The sequence below is a fragment of the Emys orbicularis genome, chromosome 2 (assembly GCF_028017835.1).
Source record: "Emys orbicularis isolate rEmyOrb1 chromosome 2, rEmyOrb1.hap1, whole genome shotgun sequence".
Taxonomy (NCBI): Eukaryota; Metazoa; Chordata; order Testudines; family Emydidae; genus Emys; species Emys orbicularis.
The window spans coordinates 269,913,146-269,936,843 of record NC_088684.1 but is presented as its reverse complement, the minus strand read 5'-3'; the positions used below and the strand labels follow the sequence as shown (position 1 = coordinate 269,936,843).

At 42.2% G+C, this 23,698-nt stretch overlaps 1 protein-coding gene across 2 annotated transcripts in view; it reads left to right on the top strand.

The window, feature by feature from the left end:
• NRP1 (neuropilin 1) overlaps nucleotides 1–23,698 on the top strand; it is a 142,677-nt gene that overhangs the window by 106,025 nt on the left and 12,954 nt on the right. The window contains exons 11-14 of one of the 2 annotated variants that reach the window (XM_065398538.1): nucleotides 2,917–3,061; nucleotides 7,587–7,670; nucleotides 10,773–10,832; nucleotides 18,354–18,491. In XM_065398538.1, the coding sequence (XP_065254610.1) occupies nucleotides 2,917–3,061; nucleotides 7,587–7,670; nucleotides 10,773–10,832; nucleotides 18,354–18,491 (427 nt within the window). Of the gene's footprint in view, nucleotides 1–2,916; nucleotides 3,062–7,586; nucleotides 7,692–10,772; nucleotides 10,833–18,353; nucleotides 18,492–23,698 lie in introns of both variants that reach the window. The other variant, XM_065398537.1, reaches the window with a different exon arrangement.

The window sequence follows — 23,698 nt, the reverse complement described above, 5'->3', positions numbered from 1 at the left end:
CAAGAATCTTCTCCTTTGCATCTCCTGCCACCTGGAACAATCTTCCTTAATCCATCTGCTGGGCTGACTTTGTTTTAAAAATGTCATTTAGGATTATATCTTTTCTCTCTTTCCAACACTTATTAGCTTCCCTTGTACTGAGTTATTGTTTTTCTTTGTAACCAAATAAAGCATTTTATGGGACAGCCTGTATGAAAGACACAACTCACAATCATGTTTTGTTGTATGTGCCTTCCTCCGCCCCTGCAAAGAAGAGTGGTGTGTGTTGGAAATGAACAGTCAAAACTGAATCACAGGCAGGTCTATACTACAAAAGACAATGATTCAATATAATTATGATTCGATATAATTCTAGATGCCTATTAAATTCTAATGCCTAGGTGTCAGTGCTGAGTACTGATGTCTTTTATAACACAGTTTTCATTATTATATGTTGCTATTAAGACTATTATTAAAAGGGAAGTCAGGATTCCTTAGATAACATATGTCTGCCTACTTTTACACATAAAATGGCTTGTCATATTCTTTCTCATACAGTAGGTAGCTACTCTGACCTTTTGAGCTGTATTAATATACAAATATAAAAAGAAAGCCTTAATAATTGTAAATTAATTAGATACAAATCGCAGTGCCTTCTGAGTACCCATTCCTGACAGAAATCTTCTGAATCCTCTCAGAACACTAGCCGACCTAGTGCTCTTTGAAAGAAATCTCAGAAATCCAGTCTCCCATAGAGAGTGAGGGTCATGTCATTTTTATAAGCAGCTCTTAATCCCAGCTATTGGTATATTTACCATTATTGGTACTATTGTTTTTTTGTGACTGATACTCAAGACTCAACTCCCCTCTTTAGGGCCAGATTTTGCTGTGATTGATTTCAAAAGGAGCAGAAGCATGTCCTCTAGAATAATAATTTATTGCAAGGCCTTGCATATGCATATGTACACCACCCATTTAACTGTGCCTAGTTCACTCCACAATAAGGCTTGGTGTGCTCCAAAGCCAGTCTCTCAGACGCTCCAAACAGCCCAAGATTAATTGTGGGTTAGACCATGCACAATTGAATAGGAAGCAGCAGGGCACTAGCTGGTACAGCCAAAGCCTCAGTCGAGTAAACTTGTACAGTTGCCAAAAAGGGTTGGGAGCCACTTATTTACTATATAGAAACTTAAACCAAAAACAGGTGGCATTTTTAGAATTACAGTGAAAAAAAATCAATAATCAGTTTTTCCTGTAGCCTATCCCTGCATTGAAATACAAAATCAGCTTTTCCTGCAGCCTCTGCTTTGTCTGCCTTTGGATCACTAGCAGGAAAGTGCTGTATGTTGAGTTGTGGTCTCATCCAAATAAGAAGGGTATCTGGCAGCTGCTTTTCTTATCAATGCAAAAACAAAGCTTCATCCTGAATGACTGAGAGCTGGAAGTTCCCTTAAATGTCACCATAATCTCAAATTTGGATTCCAGTTCAAAGGAGATTTTGATTAGTATTGCGATTCAGCCAGTTCTTATGCAATAAACTCTCAGCTGCCTTACACACAATTTGTTGCTCTGTTCTTTTGTCTATCCTGTACTTCAGTGAAATCATTTTATGAGTAATGCTGGAATTCAGGAGATCTGGGTTCCATTTCTGGCAATGCTACAGATCTCCTGTATGATTCTGGGCACTTAATACTCTGTTCCCCATCTGTAAAATGGAAATAATATTTCCTTTTTCCTACCCTTTATTCTCTATATTTGGAATGTAAGTTCATGTCAGGAACTGTTGTTTACTGTGTATGTGCTGTCTGTGGATAGCATCTAGCACAGGGGTAGGCAACCTATGGCACGCGTGCCGAAGGCGGCACGCGAGCTGATTTTCAGTGGCACTCACACTGCACAGGTGTGGCCACTGGTCCGGGGGGCTCTGCATTTTAATTTAATTTTAAATGAAGCTTCTTAAACATTTTAAAAACCTTATTTACTTTACATACAACAATAGTTTAGTTATATATTATAGACTTATAGAAAGAGACCTTCTAAAAACGTTAAAATGTATTACTGGCACACAAAACCTTAAATTAGAGTGAATAAATGAAGACTCGGCACACCACCTCTGAAAGGTTGCCAACCCCTGATCTAGCACAATGGGACCCTGATCACAATTGGTGCCTTTAGGTATTGATGAAATACAAATAATAAATAGTAATAACTTGATCTATATACAGAACTTCCATTTCACTGACATCAGCAGGAGTCACAAGCAGTTGAAAGCTGCAGTATAGCGAAGGGATCCTCAATGCTGCTGAGAGATGAGATTTTTGTCCCAAATACATGTCCATCAACCTGCTTTGCCCTCTTAGATTCTGTTGGGTACTCTTTGCAGCTCTGTCAGTAGGTAGTTTTCTTTGTTCTTATTCAAGACCAGTTTCACTGGAAGAACTCTTGCAGCTACTGCTCCTGGAGTTTAATTTACACCTTTTTGAAATAACTATAACTTATGAAACTCTGACTCTGTCACTAGGGGAAATCAGATTGAAGTTTTCTCTTGAATGGTTGGGTTATTATTATAACTACTTAAAAGGTGACAGGATCTTTTCCTCAGTCATTTTCCCCCCATGAAGTGCTGAAAATGTCACCCAGTAAAACCCCAGATCAGAGTGTCATTTAAAAACATGTCTCATTAGACACTCAGCTCCTGTTATGACCCTGATAGATTGGTTGCTACTGAGTTTATGAAAAATGAAATGTGTCACTTTTCAGAGAAGCTTTAACTACATGTTCCTTCCTCATTTAAGAAAGGAGTGTCAGGCACTTATTAAATTGGTAGGATTTGGCCTACTTCTCATCCAATTCAAATGCTAGAGACCTAAAGAAAAAAATACAATTGTTGAAAGTGATCGTTTTTTTTTAACAAGCAGCATTTGTCATGCCTTGCAGACTTTTGAAGGCAACACCAACTATGATACGCCTGAGCTACGGACTTTTGAACCCATAACAACCAGATTAATCCGCGTCTACCCTGAGAGAGCCACACATGGAGGACTGGGGCTGAGAATGGAACTACTGGGCTGTGAATTTGAAGGTAATTGCTCTGACAGAGATGAATGAATTGTATTAATTATTTTCATAAAGATACACTCTGGCTTGGACTACTGCTGAGCACAGCTGCTCCCATAGGAGTAGCACATGGGACTCTTCCTTTAGTAACTGCCATCAGTTCTGTTTCTTGGCCCGGTCAGCACCCTCACTAAGGACATTTGAATATGTCTGTGGCACTAAGTTATATATTATTCTTTCCACAATTCCTTTTGTGAATCCTTGTGATGGTCTCACTGCACAGAGTCTTCTGCTCCTTTAAGCAACCTCAGGATTACTTGTATATTACACAAGAGGGGTGTGCAGCACTTTTCAGAGAGACCAAAGATGTGTCCCTACCCCCAAGTGGTTTGCAATTGAGGTTAGTTATATGACATGACACAGGAAGAGAAGGCTTCTAAGAATGGGGAGGCAGATTTACACAAAATAAGATGATGAGGACACTTTCTGCAAGGTAGGCATCATGTTATCCACTGTGGTGGGTTTGATAGATTTGTTGAGTGGTTGTCATTGTTTTTTGTTTGTTTGGGCTTTTTGCTAATCAAGGCCCCAGTTCTGATCAGGCACCTAAAAGATAGATGGCCAGGCCAAGCAAAGTTGAGGGATCAATCCTGCAACAGTGCCCTGCTTTATTTCAATAGTCACCAGGAGATCAGTGCCGATCTGATAAATGGCTTTATTTCTGTTATACCAAAAAAGTGATGTGCATTTGGTCATCTTATATGATGGATGATAGTGCAGTAGGGTGGCCGTTACAAACCATAAAGCTGCTGATCTTCTGCATTATTCTTATTTATATTTATGAAGCACCACTATTCAAGTCTATTGAGGTTCTTATACTAGTCCTATTACAGTGGTATCTGAGCACCTTCCAAAGATAAATTAAAGCAACAAGTATATGACATGTGGTTCCTTCTCTATTCCATTCCCCAGGGGAATGTGTGGGAGGTGTGGTTGTTAAAGCTGATGAGCTATATGCTGTTATTTGTGAAAGCCAGGTTGAAGAAGTGTGATTCACACTTGGCCTGCAAAGTGATGAAGTTGGAGGGAGTTCTGTTTCTGGGGCCATTCTCAATTCCTATGGGAGTTCTCAGTTCCTGCAGGTCATCGCCCTTGCTTTTGATCAAAGAGAGAAGATGCAATACTTGCCCAAAAGGCCCTTGCTGTCTATGTGTGCAATCATTCTCCCATTGAACTCAATGGCAGTTTTGCTAATGATGTTCATAGGAACAGAATCAAACCCTAAATCAGACACACCAGACTACATAGTACTCTACTCAGAAGGAAAGTGGGAGGGCATAAAGACTCTCCCTTCTATGTATTCATTGATTCAAGGGCACAATCACAGTCTTTATGCTCACCTGAACACAAGGGTGAGTGCCATTAGAATTACTAGCCACTCCAAAAGTGGTGAAGAAGTGGGTCCATGGCTCCACCACACTATCCTGTCCTGACCAGCAGAATTGACTAGCCAAAGAAGGGATATAAATGGTAATAGGAAAGGAGACACAGAAGAAGTCACAACAATATGAGCGGGAGAAGGATCCAATGAGAATGATTAGCAGGAAGGTTTGCATGCAAGCAGGGCATTCAGAGAGGTTAGGATGAAATAAGAGCTGAAATGCAGGCAAAAGTGGGATTATACCAGGTCCTCAAGGTCAAGATAAGAAGCTTGAACTTGATTCAGAAGGCTAGAGGAAGCCAGTGAAGGGATTCATAGAGAGACATATCTGACTTAGGGAATAGATGAACTGTCTATAGGGTTGCCAACCCTCCAGGACTGGCCTGCAGTCTCCCGGCATCGGCACTGATCTCCTGGTGACTATTGAAAGCAATCCGGGAGATTTTAATAGGATATTTTAAGAAAATGACATTACGTCATGTTAGGGGGGAAAATCTCCCGGAATATCTTCAGTCAGATTTGGCAACCCTAACTGTGTACTTCAGTTATGTAGAGACTAGTTCTTGTATGTAACTAGAGCTACAGTGTGCCTTTAAGGCACAGGCCTGCACACGGGCCCTGTGGATCCACCATGTCTCATCCAGAATGGAGCTGCTAGAGCAGGGGTCGGCAACCTTTCAGAAGTGGTATGCCGAGTCTTCATTTATTCACTCTAATTTAAGGTTTTGCGTGCCAGTAATACATTTTAACGTTTTTAGAAGGTCTCTTTCTATAAGTCTATAATATATAACTAAACTATAGTAGTATGTAAAGTAAATAAGGTTTTTAAAATGTTTAAGAAGCTTCATTTAAAATTAAATTAAAATGCAGAGACCCCCAGACTGGTGGCCAGGACCCAGGCAGCGTGAGTACCACTGAAAATCAGCTCGCGTGCCGCCTTCGGCACGCGTGCCATAGGTTGCCTACCCCTGTGCTAGAGGAACCTCAATCCATCCTGGAGTTTCTGGCATACAAAGGGACTGCATAACCTGCACCTGGCATGGCTGGCCAGCTCTGTGGGCTAATGCAGAGGAGGAAGGAGTCCAAGAGAGACACACATTACTGCAGGGGCTTTGAGTACAGTGACCAGTTGTTACTGAACATAGTAATATTCCAGAGTAGATAAAAGCTTGAATCAAGCTCCCTGTGCTGATTACATTGAGCCAGCTAACCGCACCTGGCATAGCTACACACTCCTGATATAAAATCTAAATCTTATGTTTAAACTGTGTGTCTGGTGTCTGGGTTTTGTGATTTCCCAGTTGTTATCGCTGTTTGTTCGGTGGACATTGGGTTTTAGCTACGTTTTCTGGCACCTTTCACGAATCACAGCTCTTAATCATAATAACAAAAGGTCAGACCTTTATTGGATAGGCAGTGGCTATCAGAATATCATCACCAGCCATAAGCAAATCATCAGGGCCGGCTCCAGGCACCAGCTGAGTAAGCTGGTGCTTGGGGCGGCAGATTGTTGGAGGCGGCATTCTGCCCAATCCTAGGGTGGCACGGCCGCTTTTTTTGTTGTTGTTCTTGTTCCGCTCCGGCCACCCTGTAGGGGGCGGCGGCGCGGAGAACCAGAGCACCCTGCAGGGCAGTCCTCTTCCTTCCCTCCCCGCCGACCGGAGCGGAGCCCTCGCCGCCCCCTTCTCTCTCTCTCTCCCACCCGCTCCCTCCCCCCCCCCCCCCCCCAGCCGGTCCCCCTGCACCCGCGCTCCGGCCGCGCCGCAGTTATTTTTTTTTTTGCTTGGGGCGGCCAAAAAGCCAGAGCCGGCCCTGCAAATCATGTGACCAGCAGGAGCTACTGACATCATTAATGTCTCGTATTTATGAATATCTTTAAAAAAATAACCCTCAGACCTGCAAATTAAGCAATAGCAAGAGCATCGATAATCATGCTTTCCTGTCACTGTTACCCTGCCTATACTCGGACAGTTCCTCTCCCACACAGGCTCTGAAGGGAGCAGTTATGTGTTGCCCACCATTTTTAATATTTTAGTTATACAAATTCCAGGATGATGCTTAAAACAGTAATCAGAAGAGTGGGTGGATTAATACTGGTTTAAAAATTTCAAGGATTAATATTTGCTTAATTAATATTTCAAGGAAAGGAGGACTAAATTCAGATCAGCATAATCCTAAACATCAAATTTTGTCCTGGCTGGTGCTGGAGCTAAATGGGAACAAGGGATCCTGGAGATAAATCCTATGATCAAGCCAGGGCAGGATCCTGCCGGAGAGGCCTGCTGGAAACTCATGGTGGGACACATTTAGCTGCTGCTCAGAAAAAGAGCTAGTGGTTGTCCCCCAGGCTAATGCAACGATGTCCCCCAGGCTAGTGCATGCTGCTGACTGATGTGTATGGGCTGGCTAGCCGAGTCCTGGGCCTGCCTCCCTAATGAGAGATCATGCATGCCTGTGGCTGTGGTGCATGGGCCCGTTGGGCAGTGGAGTCCCTCTCCTGAATGTGAAGTAAATACCCTGCTCTGTAGAAAAAAGGGCTCCCTCTGCCTCATTCTTCCCCTTAACACAGGCTTCTGCACAGGCCCGCATTCCACTGCCCCAAGGGACATGGTATGGCCCAGAGGTAGGCCACTAGTGACGTATGTGGTATGTAGCAAGTGAGTATGCACCAGTCATGCCGCTCCTTTTCAGAGCATTCCCTTTCACAGGTGCACCCACAGGCACCCTGCTCTGCAGCAAAAGGATGGCTCTTGTACCAAATACAGCACCTCCTCTCTTCCCCTCCCACTTGCCCTGACCTCTACTCTGCCGGATTTCACCCTTCATTAGTAGGAGCATATCACTCATCAAATTGTAAATAATAGAAGGATGATACTATGTATCCCCCATTCCCTTCCTGCATTTCAGATCAAACACTCTTAATGGGAGGTTAAAGGGTGCAGGGGAGGGGGGCAGTGAACAGATCCTAGCAAGGAAATGCAAGGTGATTCTTTTCACCTACTGTAGCACATGAAGCACAGTATACTTTGTTCATCAAAATCGTGCAGCTGAGACTATGACAAGTCTCCAGATTACATTTTAATTGAGTAACCCTGGGATTTTGTTTCAGCACCTACATCGGTCCCTACCACTACAGAGGGCAATCCTGTGGATGAGTGTGATGATGACCAGGCAAACTGTCACAGCGGAACAGGTGATGACTACCAACTGACAGGTGCAGAAACCATCCTCATTCCATTGCAGCCTCATTTTAGTTCATGTTGATCACCAATTACCAGCTAAATGTCTGTCTTGATTGAATCACTCATGATGAATGGACATTGGTATGCAGTTTGTATTGTCTGCACTGTCACAACATAGGCATCTGCATTTTATATGTGACAATACTTTTGATTGTTTTCTCCACTGTGTAATTTTTGAGGCAAACAATAGTGACTAGCAGGCAGATAGGGCATTTTTGGACCAAGAATTGCATCTAATCAAATGCCCTATTTCACTTTCCCTTAGGAAAAAAATCCTGCACAGACCTTTAGGAGAAATTTTATTCTGATACCAAGGGGAGCTTGCCATCTGGGGCAGGATTCCCCGCTCAGCCATTGCCCTTTCCCAGGAAGCCATTGAGTAAACAAACACACACATTCACACATGATCTAGCTCTTCTCCACCATCCCTCCAACACAGCCATATAGGGGGTGACTGCTAACTTCTTCGGGATGCCCCCACCAGCATAGAGATAGGAAGACAAAGAATCCAAAGCAGTGCTTTGCGGTGGGCTCATATAGCCACAGACCAGAGTGTTTATGTTTCTTTTTTGTTCTTGTACATAGAGCCGCCTTCCCCCTGCATACATTGGGGCTGCATAGTCAGCTTGGGTATATTTCTGGGGCGTACGTATCTCAGAGGATTATGTTTCTGGTCTATTGGAAAGGGCCCTCGGTTAGCAGAAATATACACCTACACCTACACCAACAGGGCTTATTAAGTTATTGCACTATCACTCCCTTCCATGGTTAGCCTACAAAATCTGTATTGCTTCCTATATCCATTATATAAAATATGGCTTAAATTTGGCACTCTGTCTGAGAGCACTTTGGATAACCTTAGATAGTTGGGGGGAGGGGGGGAGAGGGGCGGCATTGGAAGCAGTCAAGAGCAGATGCGAAAAACCTGCACTTTCAGCATCCATCTCCTTCTGAGCCTTCACTGTATTTCCTGTAAACACAAGTTGCAAACAGAGGGTTTTATTCATAGTTAAAAAATACAGATCTTCTGAGCAGAAGTGCAGAGACTGCACAGTCACAGTCTCTGCTTTTCAAATCACAGTATCCCAGCTGATTTTTATTCTTTTGAAAATAGCCAAAGCAGTGAATCTGAAATAAGGAAATACCATCTGACTGCTAAATAGTTCAGAAAGCTTTCAGCATCAGTAAACCTTTGGATTTCTTGCATGCATATATCTCCAGAGCTAATTCAAAGAAATCTGGGGCCTTCTGTGATGATATTCGACTGGGGCCCCTAGTTGCAAGGCTCAAGTTTAGGAGCAGATGGTGAGTGGCTCAGGTGCCCAGTCTTAGGGGTGGGGAGAAGAAGGAAGGAGCACACAAAGAGCTTCCCTGTTCACTCACATTCACAGTCCCTGCTCTCCAGGGAGAAAGGAACTGCACCCCCGTATGCCTCTGGGGGCAGGAGGATATAGGCCATGGCCCCAAGTATCCACACTGGCCAACTCTACGATACACCACAGGGAGCAGTCTGAACCATCCAACACAGTGATGCAGCCTTCAGTCTTCCCTAAGTGCCGGGCCACTTGGGGAGGGAACAGAACCAGGTCTCCTGGCTCTCTGTCCAGTGCTCTATTTCCACTGCACTACACTGCCTTTTTATATAAAGCTCGCCCATTGTGCTAGGCCCTGTTCAGACACATGGTATTTTATGGAGATAGTATACATAACACAAACATGTAATGACACTAATTTAATTATTTGAGCGCTTTTTCAAAATGTATAAAAGGAACATTTTATGCTGTGTAAATTGTGTGCCCCACTATGGATACTGGACAGGTGAAGAGGTGATTTTTCAGCTTCTTCTCTTCTTTTGCTAGTTTTCAATTAGCATGTGAAATGCTTACATTCTCAGGTGTATAACTTTGTCAGATTCACATGCTTGATAGTATATACACAAATGTGAGTATCAAAATAACCTTGTCTGACAATATAACTGTCATTACACTCTAGACCAGATTCTTCCCTGGTACACTTTGGCCCCGAATATAGCAAAATTATTTGTGTGTCTTCCTGCATAATCATCAGACTCTCTATTATATCACTCGCTCAGACAGAAAACCAATATAGCTTGGGCATTCAATTTCATTAAAACTCATCCTAGGCCTCATCTCTATTACACGTAAAACTTGCTGGTGAGGGAAAGGAGATTTGGCTGATAATCAGCAGCCTATTGCTTCATGAACAAGCGTTCCTCTTCCTTTACTTTTTGTTTCCTTTATTGATATGATGACATCAGCAGTAAATTACTGAGTGCAGGGTGGAATCCAGGCTCCACCCATTCCTTGCCTACCTGCTCCAAGAAGAAAACACGTGGGATAGTTTCTCCACTCTATCATGTGTGCCTGAACACAAGATCCAGGCTGTCCATGTAGGGATATAAGAGAAGCTCTTCATCCATCTCTTCCCTTCCACAGGCACAAAGTCTGTGTCAGATTCTAGCCCAAATCCAGCTGAGCCTTGTGGAGTTTTGATGTGAACTCTTCTCACAACTTAGCTGTAAGACAATGCTGGGGAAGGATCCTGCAGTGGCTGGGGATGGACTAGGTTCCCTAATGTAGATCTTTTCTATCCCTGATTTGGGAGGCAGCATAGTATGGATGAGTGAGTGGAGAGGTGGGTTTTAGGAAGTCCTGAATTCTAGTGCCCTGCTCTGCCAGTGACTTGCTGTAAGTTACTTCACTTCTCTGCCTGATTTTCACCATTTATAAAACGAGGACAATCACAGTGAATGTTGTGAGCATTAATTAGTTAGTGTTTGTCAATGGTTTCTTATAAGTGCTGTTTGTTATTATTTTCTATTATTCTCATCGTGTTGATAAAGGAAACCAGATCTCTCTCTCTCTCTCTCTCTCTCTCTGTATGAGATTTATGCATGCACATTCACATATGTATGTGCTTAGCCAGACAAACATCTCAGTAATATTTTACATGTATATTTAGAAACTTCCTAATGATTGCTGTGTCTTACTGTCCTGTTTCACGTGTGATATCATGTATAATTTATTTTTCAGGTGGTACTACAGTGCTGACTACAGAAAGGCCGACAGTAATAGACAGTACAGTACAGCCAGGTATAAAAAAGAAATTTTCTCATTAAAAATATAGTAAATTCCTTACCCAAAATCTCATGCCAAAGACAAAAATAATGAATTGCAGCACTTCCTGGCTTTCTGTTACCTAAAAGTCTCTGAAGTAAAGAAGCATCTGGTCTCTGAGCTTTGTACAGTAAATATTTAACTCCTTTCATCCACATGTATATGCAGTAGACAGCAAGATTTCCTTCTGCAAATGCCTAATGGGGACAATACTAGTTATAAACTAAACTAACTTAATCACACCACAAACTCTGTTTAAATGCAGCATATGTGTGACACTGTGTTTGCAAGCTCCAGATGAAAAAACAAACAGACACAATGGCAGATTCACTATTGACATCCCTCACAATTCTGCAAAACCAAGACAAACAAAATTTGCCAGTTTTCTCCACCACAGAGTTGGCAAGTTTACAATATTATTTTCTAGCAAGTACTTTCAAAATGGGGTTATATAAACTGCTACCATAAACTTGCACTAAGAGGAAAGGAGCTGTCACTGGCAGCAAGTCATCTTTCCTTAATCAATACAATAGCTAACAGCTTTTACAATCCTTCATTTGCTACTTCCCCCTACTTCACAGCCCAGGCTTCACAGCATTTGAGTTCTGGCCATTTTTAATATCCTGTACAATTTAAAAAAAAAAAAAAAAAAACCTCCTAAAAGTATGAGCAGCAATTTTAAATGCTCTGCATTAATAATTGTGGGCTGGTGAGGAGGTCAATGTTTAGTTACTCCCATTTCCTTTAGTAAAGCACAGCCAGGCACAGTTTCCCAAGTAATTTATTAACAGGGTGTGTAACTGTGTATCAGTGTTTCCTCCACAATAGGACACCATCAGGCTTTGCTTCAAGCACAAAGAATTGTGTTAATAATTAGAATGCTTCCTTAAGGACACTGGTGACCTGATTAAGAAGCAAAATTGACTTAGTTTAGAGGTTGTTTTTGTTCTTAACTTCTGAGTTCCCATGCTGTACAGGTGAAAACTTTCCCCCACCTTAGAATTTGTTGCCCTTGTCCTAGGCGTGTGTTTAGTTGGCATGTATTATTCTGAGCAATGTCCTGCTTTCGAGTCAAGATGGGATCTCGACAGACAGCTCTGCCTGCCTGTTCCTGTACCACCTCAATTAGAGGGAACAACCAGCTTGCAGGTAGAGCTGGTCAGAAAAAGTTTGACGAAGCAGTTATCCATCGGAAAACACTGTTCTGTCGAAATCAAAACACTTTGTGACATCATGTCAATGCTGTCAACATTTTGTTTTGGAGTAAAAAGGGGAGGAGGGGGTCTAAAACATCCCAGTAGGACATTTTCAGAATGAAACATTTTGATTTTTCCTTTCAAAATGATTTTTTCTTTCTAACCTTCTTATTGTGTATTATATATTGTAACAAAACGTTCTGACCGAACCAAAGTGATTGTTTTTTAATTTGCTTTCACTGAGAATTTTGAAATTTTTGGATTTTGTTCCATATGGGAATGAAAACAAATTTGGAAATCTCAAAATCCTCCATGAAATGGAATTTCCACTCTGCACACGGCTCCACTTGCAAGTTATGCTGAGTCTTGTTGGCTTCGGTGGACTGTTCCGTAATATGACTGACTACTTTTGGCAAGGGCAGGGGAGAGTCTTTCAGGATTTCATCATTGTCTTTCTTTACTGCTCCCCTCCCCCACCAGCACCGCCTTCTCTTGCCCTGTGATGAGCCAGCATTTTTCCAGCTAAAGACATTGCTCTGAAGCGCCCTCCGGAGCTTGCCAATGTTATTTCCCTGCATTGTTCAGTCAGAGTCACTTGTGTCACTAGGCACTACTAGGCACATAAGCTCCGATCCCAAACTCCAATTCTCCATGTGGCAGCACATAACAAAGGCTCACAGGCAGATGGGCAGCCACAGGGCCGGCTTTAGGCCCATTCCACCGATTCCCCGGAATCGGGCCTCGCACTAAGAGGGCCCCGTGCCTTAGGAGCCTTTTTAAATTTTTAATTTTTTTTACTCACCCAGCGGCGATCCGCTCTGGGTCTTCGGCGGCATTTCGGCGGTGGGGGGGTCCTTCAGTGCCGCAGAAGACGCGGAGCAGACCCCCCGCCGCCGAAGTGCCGCCGAAGACCCAGACCGCCGCCGGGTATTCGAATCGGGCCCCGCAGGTCCTAAAGCCGGCCCTGGGCAGCCAGATACAATAGTGATGGTACCTGAAAAAAATTTTTATAAATTAAAACAAAAGTTCTAGAATCTTTGCACTGCCTCACTGCAAGACATCCTTAAAAGCTGCATAAAGGGGCAGCTGAGCATATTCCCTAACATTGGGGCAATCTCTAGTGATGTGAAGGCAGTGTAAGTGGCTCTCCACCACCCGGTCCTGTTGTCATAAGGGTTCGCTTTAGACATGGAATGGCATAAAGGGGGCAAGTAAGTTTGGGAGGGATGGGGTTGGGCAGAATGCAAGATCCCTATCCAGATCCCCAGCCTCTGCAGCTACTGGTTGCAAGCAGTGTAATTTAAACTAGCTTTGAAGTTGGTCTAAGTTATTCCAGGGACCTCTTTAGCCCCCACTGACCCAGGATTGGGGGAGTGACTTAGAGCCACCTTTCTCCACCCCCTCTCCTCAGCTGCACCAAGTGTAAATTCAGTACAGCAGACGACTGAGCCCTCGGATTCAGTCCTGATTCTATTTAAATCAATGAGACTTTTGCCATTGATGTCAGTGGGGCTGAGAGTCCTAAAGAAGTTGGAAAGAAGAATGGTATCAAAAATGCTTAAAGGTTTGAATTTTCTTAGGAAAGGATCTAAACTGCTTGCAAAACTGTAAAAGTGTCGAGTCACCCAGACATCTAATGTAGCATTAAAAGTCCTGCCTGCCAAGGAGACCACCTGACAGGTGTCATTCCTGTGCCTTGTCAGCCCAGTTCTTTTTAAACACCTCTCTTGCAGTGGCAAGGAACCGATTTAAAGAACGAAGTGGCATGCTCTACTCTTGCCTATTTACACATAAACCAGGTTGTGCATTTGCATTGTATGTGCTCAGTCGGTGTGCACAGCCCTGTGTAAATCAGGAAAGTTAATAAATCAAATGTTTTGTTTCATGCAACTGTAATAACTAGTTTACAAAAGATACATCAGGGAAAATGAGGGGTCAAGAGCTATGACAAGAAACATTTTTAAGGTAGAGTGTGTCTGATTCTCTTTACACTAGGGCAACTTTACACCACTATAGTAGTGAAAAAGGACCTTAAAGTGTGTGAAAATATAATTTACTCCCAGTTTAAGACTGCTTTACACTGCCAGAGTGGTATATGAGAATACTGTAAATGAGAATCAGATCCAGTATGTCAGCATTGACGTGGTCCAATTATTTTGATAAATTTCCATTTTAATGTTCAGATACCCCTGATTCACAGCATCTCTGAAGAGTTTTCTTCATGTCCTGAATGCCCCTCTGCTCCTTCTTGCCTCCAGTTGGTGCAACAGTAGAAATATGTCAGACTGTGTCCCAAGAAAGATAAATGGACTTGAAAGACACTCACCCAGCTGGATTTTCAAATGACTAGCTTGTTCATATGCAGCATTGATGATTACAGCTGTGAGCAAGATGTAGCCTAGAAGTACAGCCGTTGGCTACTTTCTGAGTGGATAAATTGGTTTAATTCCATACCACGTAAACCTACATTTTTAAAGAGTGGGGATTTTGCCACACATAACCAATTGCTTCTAGTACATACAACCTGATATGTATTTGCGCTATGGCCAGTTTACTCCATGCGTTTGATACAAAGCAAAACTAGCGATTGCTTAACTAGTCATGAGAGGATCACTGTAGTTCAGGGGGATCTTCTAGTGGCATAGAGCCAGTGTCACAATGTCTACATTTCCTTTCTCACAGCTGCCAACATAGGGTACCTGGGGGAATGGCTGTAGCTGACCTCTAGTTATTGTATCACCCTCCGGGACCTTGGACAGTGTGATTTAGAGCAGCTCTACACTTGGTGCTCCTCAGCCAAATGTCTATAGCTAAAATGTCCATTTCTCATTTTATGGGCCCTTTTAACTCCTAATCTCTTTACTGCCCATTCTGGCACTTCCCCATTAAGTTGTTTTCTAAACACACTGAAATGTCTTGCCTTTCCCTTGCACTGCTGTTCTGCTTTTCTGAAATATGCGTTAGCACCAGGCCAATTTTTGAGAAAACAATAGAGACAGAGCAAGGAATACTTCAAATAACTGCAAGCATATACTGGCCCAAACCCTGATTGCCTAACTCACAAAAAGAGTCTCATTAATTTCAATGGAACTACTCCTGTAGGTTAGGTGAGCCAGAGGTAGCCCATTGAAATCAGTGGTACTATTTGGGTAAAAGAAGCCCATTTTCACCCCCAGTCATGGTCTCTACCACACCAAAGCTCAGATACATAGAAATTGCCATACTGGTTCAGACCGGGTCCATCTAGTCTAGTATTCTGTCTCTGACAATGGCCAACACCAGATATTTCAGAGGAAGTTGCAAGAAACTCCACAATAGGCAGATGTTAGATAATGTACCCTCCATGAAGGTCTCATCTGAATCCCTACTAGTTAGAGATTGACTTAAACCCTGAAGCAGGAGGTTTTGTAGCTCTTCCAGAACTCTTTTTTTTAATTAATTAATTTTCTCTAGACCATTCAATGTGTTCAATACTTTTGTCATGTTCCCTGTTACTCATCTCCTTTCTAAAGTAAACAGTCCCAGTCTTTTCAGTCTCTTTGTACTGTGTGATAGCTTCAGACCGATGTGCTGCGTATATCACAATTTTCCTGTGTAGTAGTTTGTATGTTGTGAGGGATGTCACAAGCTTTGCATGATGCTACCTTTGGGGTTCAATCAAATAAATGTCGTTTAACATTTTTCTTCTACTTTTTTAAAGTCCTATTTCATGGATGTGATGTCACCACCATGTGATACAGTTGTCTTTCTCATCATCTTTAGCTGTGAAAGGATATTTTTTGCTAACTTAAAAACTTTCACATCATTACAACATGACTCTCTTCCTTCAAAAACTTCCCTTGACTTTGGAGTTTCCCCTTTTAGGCCCTAATCCCTTTAATCGTTACTCAGGGCCCCACTGTCTGTGAGAGTAACCTATGTGGGAAGGCATTTCTTACATGTTCTTTCCTCCAGGCCAGATGCTCCCCCTGCTCTGTGGAGAAACTGGGAATTCTGCTCCTTCAAGCTTTGGATCCCTTTGGTCCAAAAAGAGCCTGGGGGAATCCCCTGGAATAGGGAATCCACCCAGTTGCTCCTTGCCTCTCTTCTACAACCCAGCTCCATTATTACTTCATGGATCCTTCAGGAGCTATGGTTCCAAGGGTTCCCCCAACAGAAATTGCCTTCTGTACCTCCCCTACAGGGTGGTTCACAATAAGCAGGGGAAGCTCTGTAATACTGCAGGTACTGCATTGCATTTGCATTGGCTTTCCTTGTGAGTTAGAGATAAGAATGAAAAGGAGCACAGCTCATGTCCCCGAGTTGATATTGATGGGAGCATGAGGCCCTCTGTTCTTAGTTCTTACCCACACAAAACTCTAATTGAAATTAATAGAAGTTTTTCCTGAATAAGGACTGACTGACAACTGAATAACGACTTCAGGATTTGGCCCTTTGAGCAGTCACTTTGTTGTGAGTGGGGGGTTATTCCACTGTGAGTTTTCATTGCTTCAGATGAGACCCTCTTCCAAAGGGGACACAGTGTAACAGATTTTGAAACAGTTTTTGGAAACCAGAAATGCAAAGAATTCCACCCTATCTTTTGTAAAATCTATCCATTCAAATTCCAAGTTCCATTGAAAACTGCTTTGTATTAAACCTTTGGGCAGAGTTGAAGAGAAGCTGAAAACAAGATATGATCTCATCCTGACCATAATAAACCCCATAATACCAGACTTCTCTTGTTTTACACGGAACTTGTGGGCAATGGGCCACATTTGTTTCTTTTCATTTTTGATTTGTCCATTTCAATGCTGCCATCTTGTGGGCCAACTTGCCTGAAAGATGCTGAAACTGTTTGTTACTAAATCTATGTACTGTAATTGCCAGCAGGCCTTTCCTACAGAGTTGTTTGCATTATTATTATAGCCGTGTTTGTCCCAAATCCTTTCATTAGTGTTTCTGACTTGCTGTTGTTTTTCACAACCAAATTTTATTGTGTGCTATTCCACAGATCAAAATGTTATGGTATGAACAATTAGCAAAAATTGGAACAGCTTCTTGTTTGAGCCACAATATTACAACAAAAGTTATCTGATAATGTCTCAAAGAGCAGATGAGTTAATCAGGTCACATAAAATCAGAGTGGACCCAAACATTTATATATTCAAAAATATTTGACTAGCTTTATTTTATTCTTCCATTTCCAAGCCTCTCTGCACTTCCTGGTTCTGCCTGGGACCAGAAGTCCTAAAAACCTCTTCTTATGAGGTTTTCAGACCAGTTTGTAGCCCGCCTCAGAAGCATAGATAATCCTCTGAATTTTTGATGGATTATCTAAACCAAATCTCCATGTGGTTCACCCATCACTAATTAAGAGACTCTCATTTTGTGGCTTTGGCACAATTTTTCCTTGTGACCCTCAAGCACATTTATATCACATATATTGTTGTGAGTGGAAATGTGGGTGGGCAGAGAATTGTCAGTTATCATGTATATGCTGTTGAAAGAAATTGTTCTTGCATTTTAATGTAAAGCCATTGGCATTACCACACATAGGGCTTAGCTGTATCTAAGGCTATTACTACACTACGAGCTAGGGATGTGAGTCCCCTGCTGGTGTCTACATTGAGCTAGAACGAGTATAAATAGCAGTGTAGCTGCCATGGGAGCGGCAGTGGAGGCACAGCTGAGCCATGCTGAGTACAGCAGATTGTACTCACCATGGCTCAGCCATGCCTCTGCTGCCACTACCAGTGCTACCATGTCTACACTGCTATTTATACTCATGCTAGTTCAATGAGGAGAGCAGAGGAATCACACCCCTAGCTTCTAATGTAGACGTAGCCTAAAAAGCCCTGTGTTGGAGTGTATGGAAGAGCCATGCTGCAGCTGGATTCCCAGGTGGAATTCTGAAGCAGGAGGTCCACCACCCGATCCTCCACGCTTCACAGAGCCAAATCTGCTTGCTGTTCACTCATCCCAGTCCTTTTGTTGAGGTGAATACCACTACCGCATGGAGCAGTGGCTTCGCTCCCTAGCCACATTGTGGCTGGCTCTTGTAAATGAGTGAGGTTCCTTGCCACAGTCTGGCCCATAAAACCAGGAGAAAAAAGCTACATAAGTTATTGGAAATAATGGGCTATTTTAGCTATTTCCTAGCAATCCTGATCTGTAAGGGCTTCTCAGAATTTCAAGTAGATGTGGTTATTTCCATAGACTAATCAAGGTAATTTGTTGTTGTTGTTGTTTAAATAAAATATCTAAGTTATATTGATAAATTGTATCCTTTTTCTTGCCCCACCTTCCTCTGTTCCTGCAGAGTTGCCAGCATATGGTTTCAACTGTGGATTTGGCTGGGGATCTCACAAGACTTTGTGCCACTGGGAACACGACAGCCAAGTGGATTTAAAGTGGTCAGTGCTGACTAGCAAAACTGGGCCTATTCAAGATCATACAGGTAATCATGAGTTCATGATGGAGTCAGCTTTTAGGGGAAGGGGTCATTTGTGTAGTGCAGGGGTAGGCAACCTATGGCACACGTGCCAAAGGCGGCACGCAAGCTGATTTTCAGTGGCACTCACACTGCCTGGGTCCTGGCCACTGGTCCGGGGGGGCTCTGCATTTAATTTAATTTTAAATGAAGCTTCTTAAATATTTTAAAAACCTTATTTACTTTACATACAACAATAGTTTAGCTATATATTATAGACTTATAGAAAGAGACCTTCTAAAAATGTTAAAATGTATTACTGGCACGCAAAACCTTAAATTAGAGTGAATAAATGAAGACTCGGCACACCACTTCTGAAAGATTGCCGACCCCTGGTGTAGTGCCAGAGCATCTTCCAGAGCATGAGACGTTGCTGTATCTACATTCTAAAATATGTCTTTTCAGTCATGGTCTCATGGTCTCCTTGGGAGGCAGTAGCACACTCAGAGCAGTGTGCCTTTTTGGCAGGAAATCAAGACAATCATCACTCCCAATTCCCCTGGTTGATAACTCCCCTATGGGGCACTAAGACTTCAAATGTCTACAGCAGTACCCTTCCATCCAGTCACTCACCCTGTTACTGCTATTTAACAACCAATATAATAATGAATGGATCCTTATGCATTCTTGTTAATAATGATGGGTATACATCTACCAAAGGAGCAATATATAAGATATAATTGTAACTTCCAAGGCTTCTTCAAACACCCATCCACCTCAGATGCTATTTCCCTCTTCATACTTGGTTCTTCCAGAAATAACATCTCAAGGAACTGATTGGCTGGTCCTTAGGAAGCCCTTTCCCAGAAGTGCCTCCCAACTCAGGCTTCAGCATAGCAGGGTAATAGATACACAGATGAGTACCAGAGAGGGGAGGGCATTTCATGACCGCACATCTTTAGTTTTAGTGTTCTCTTTTTCATACGTGTAGTCTAATTAAATGTGCTAGAGATGAATTCCCCCTTTCCACTTCTGCAGCCCCTTTGCCTAATGAGAATGACAAGGAAATTAGATAAAATTGGACTCCTTAAATTCTGAGACACTTTCAATTGAATCTTGAGACAAGTACAGTAGTTTTAGAAAAAAAACTTAAAATACTTTGACTATAAATGGCATTGTACAAATAAATGGCATCAAATTAACTAAACGCAGTTAGCTGAAATGAAGGCTGTAATGGTGGAAAAATTGATGCAAAGTTAAATGGTTCAGTAAGATCTGACATTGAAAGGAGGTTAAAAGCTACGTTAGCCAGAGACTGACAAAATCTAAAAGGCATGCATAAGTAAAGCTCTAATTAAGACAACGAAGACAGAGTTCCTGACCCAGCACTGCAATAATATTCTGGAAATGAGAAATATCTGCACTTTGCTACCAAAGATTATAGAGGCCGAACTTGTCTTCAGTCAAGAGCTGAAGAAATGATATTTCTTAAATGAGATTTTGTTATTCCTACCAAGCTCTGCTATTACAGGGACCTTTTTATTTCCAGTATCTAGCCTCGAGAAGTTTCCAAAGCAGTATCTTAAAGCCACTTTCCCTCCCTCCAATTGCAACACACAAAGATTTCCTAAATTTTCTCTCTGACTCAAAGGTGGTCTCCCCCTGCCTTGCCTGCCACCCACTCAGCAGCAGCTACAAAATGGGTATGTAGGCAGATTACTAGCAAGCAGTGAGGCTGCCAGTGGTTTCCCCAGGAATTGAAATGGGGGGGGGGGAGTGTTTGAATTTATGGGGGGGGTGTCAGGGCCGATGAGGGGTGAGACTGTGAGGGTGAAGGTGGGCTGTATGGCACCATAGTAAAAACTGGAAAATGTTTCATGACCATTTTATTAGATTTAACTCATGTTTTAAAATCATCACACAAATTAAAGTTGGCTACTCAAGCCTTCTATGAAGCACTACATCTACATCCTTCTTGGTTTCTTGTTATAATTTTGCACAACTCTGTTAATTAACTTCTTGAATGCAATGCGTTCATCTTTGGTGGCTTCTCGTGTGTCCGATACTTCCATTCCTTCAATTGATATGCTCATTAGTTCATTCACATGATCAGGCAGAAGGCGACTTCTTTCAGAACACAAAATTCTATTCAATGATGAAAAAGAATGCTCAACTGTAGCTGTTGTGACTGGGAGTAGCAAGAGATGAATTCCTACTTCTTTCATCCCAGGAAACAGAACACAAAGATCGGGTCGAGCCACTAGTGATGATAAAAAAGAAGTTGACATCAAATCTTCATTCATCCGTCATATGATATTCCACTCTGTGTTCAAATTCTCTATTCTGTCCTGATCACATGGCAGCCCCATTGCTGGTAGTGCCTCACTCCACTCAACAGGTGTGCGGCCGGGATGGCGACCGGAGGGGGTGCGCAAACGTCGGTGGCCCCAGTCACGTCCGCCTCCCAGGCACGCCGGGAACAGAGGGAAACCCCGGATCCCTGGGAGCGGGCTAGGCCGTGGCAGCGGTTTCTCGGCGCGCCCTCTGGGAGAGGCTTTAAAACATGAGTTAAATGCCTTAATTAGTCAACTTCTGGACTGAAGTCTTTGCTTCTTCCAGTACTTTTTCAATGGATAGCTCTCTGATTGATCCAAATATAGCTTCTGTTGCTGGACAAAGATCTACTACTGTTGTAGCAGATGCCTGGATGGCATTGTTTAATGACCCAAGTGGTTTCAACAGTAGACTTATGAGAGAGAGAATGGCAATAGTCTTCTCTGAATGTAGTAGCAAAAGTAATCCACCAGCCTCACTACTTAGATCCATCCCATCTTGGTAGATACTTTCCAAAGCCAGTAATAACAGCTGGAGTAATTTTAAGACAACAGCCAAGGATCGCTCATGAGAAAGCCAGCAGGTTTTCGCAGGTTGGACTAATTTGTCAGTGTATCTTCTATATTTTCCAAGATATTCAGTCTTTTTGGACTCTTGCTGAAAAAAGAATATAACGAAGACATGACATTTATAGCTTTTTAAATGTCTTTTGAAGATTCTGCAGCTCGTACTAGTGCTAGTTGTAGTAGATGGCCTCTGCAGTGTGTATAGGAGAGATTAGGGTTACACTTTTCTCTGAGCAAACCTTGTACTCCACCATGTCTTCCAGAGAAGTTTGCAGCTCCATCAAATGCACAAGCAGCCATCTGTTTGGGGTCCAATTGACAAGCATTTAACTCTTCTAAGATGTGGGTCGTCACAGATGCAGCCGATGTGTCTTCTATAACTTGAACATCTAGAAATGCATCTACTGGCCTACCCCTGACATCAAGATAACGTACACAATGACTTAATACTTGATGTCCATTTGCATTGGTGCATTCATCAGCAATGTATGCAAATTTTTTGAATGTGGTGAGAGAGTTCTTCACTTTTTCAACTGTTGAGTCTTTCACTGTTGCACCGCATGCTTCTAGCCAGTCAGTTGAGTTTCTTGCAGAAAGATAGTGAGCATTTGCTGGTCTTGTTCGGAACCAGTGTTCAACTTTAGGATGAACAAGTGACAATGCACTTAACATTGGCCTCCAGTTTGTAGTGTGTGGTATCTCTTGCTTAAATAGAAAGTAGGATGCCACAGCCATGTTTGTTCGCATGAACTGTGTTGTGTCTCCAGTATTCTTAACAGCCTCATTAAGTACTTCTAAAATTGGCTTTGAAAGTGGGCTTATAAGGCTTTCTGCATGTTGATGCACTCCAGCGGCCTGGTGTTTTGCAGCCTTTTCACGTAGTTTGTCAGCATTGGCTTTGCTGATCGGTTTGACAAACCAAGCTCCTCCACTTTTACCGATGATAGCATTGGGAAGCTTTCCTTCTTCGTAAGCTTTTTTGCAAGAGGTGCACCAGTAGCCATCTTTTGTAACTTTAATAAATGGGAACACTTTGACCGACAAACATTGGGAACTGCCTTTAGGTTTTGGAGACACTGTTTCTTCAGTAGGTAGCTGTATTTATGCTTCAGGCTGGTCAGATGTAGAGATACCACTTGAACCTTCAGATGACATGTTGATATATTCTTGGTTCTTGATGTCTTCTTCACCTTGGTTAGTTTTGGAGGCCTTTGAGTGGAAAAATTGTTGTATTGTTTTTTGTCTTTTCATTTTCACTTTGACCTGCAACATATAAAAAAGATATGAATAAAGTAAATGTTTTGTTATGATAATGCAAATTTAACATAAGGATAATGCAAGTTACACCAAAACACATAACAGGTCTAGATTTCTAAAAAAATATAATTTTTTTTTAAAAAATGTATTTAATTTAAATTGACTTTTGAAAAGTAAGCCATCATGGGACAAGAGGGAAGTCCTCTCATGGATCAGTAACTGGTTAAAAGATGGGAAACAAAGGGTAGGAATAAATTATCAGTTTTCAGAATGGAGAGAGATAAATAGTGGTATCCCTGAGGGGTCGGTACTGGGACCATTACTGTTCAACATATTCATAAATGATCTGGAAAAATGGGTGAACAGTGAGGTGACAAAATTTGCAGATGATACAAAACTATTCAAGATAGTTAAGTCCCAGGCAGACTGTGAAGAGTTACAAAGGGATCTCACAAAACTGGGTGACTGGGCAACAAAATGGCAGATGAAATTCAATGTTGATAAATGCAAAGTAATGCACATTGGAAAACAATCTCAATTATACATACAAAATGATGGAGTCTGAATTAGCTGTTACCACTCAAGAAAGAGATCTTGGAGTCATTGTGGATAGTTCTCTGAAAACATCCACTCAATGTGCAGCGGCAGTCAAAAAAGCAAACAGAATGTTGGGAATCATTAAGAAAGGGATAGATAATATGACAGAAAATATCATATTGCCTCTATATAAATCCATGGTACGTGCACACCTTGAATACTGTGTGCTGATCTCGTCACCCCATCCCCCCAAAAAATACATTGGAATTGGAAAAGGTACAGAGATGGGCAACTAAAATGATTAGGGGTATGAAACAGGAGGAGAAATTAAAATGACTGGGAATTTTCAGCTTAGAAAAGAGACGACTAAGGAGGGATATGATAGAGGTGTATAAAATCTTGACTGGTGTGAAAAAAGTGAATAAGGAAATGTTATTTAATCCTTCACATAACACAAGAACTAGCAGTCACCCAATGAAATTAATAGGCAGCAGGTTTTAAAAAAACAAAAGGAAGTACTTCTTCACACAACATAAAGTC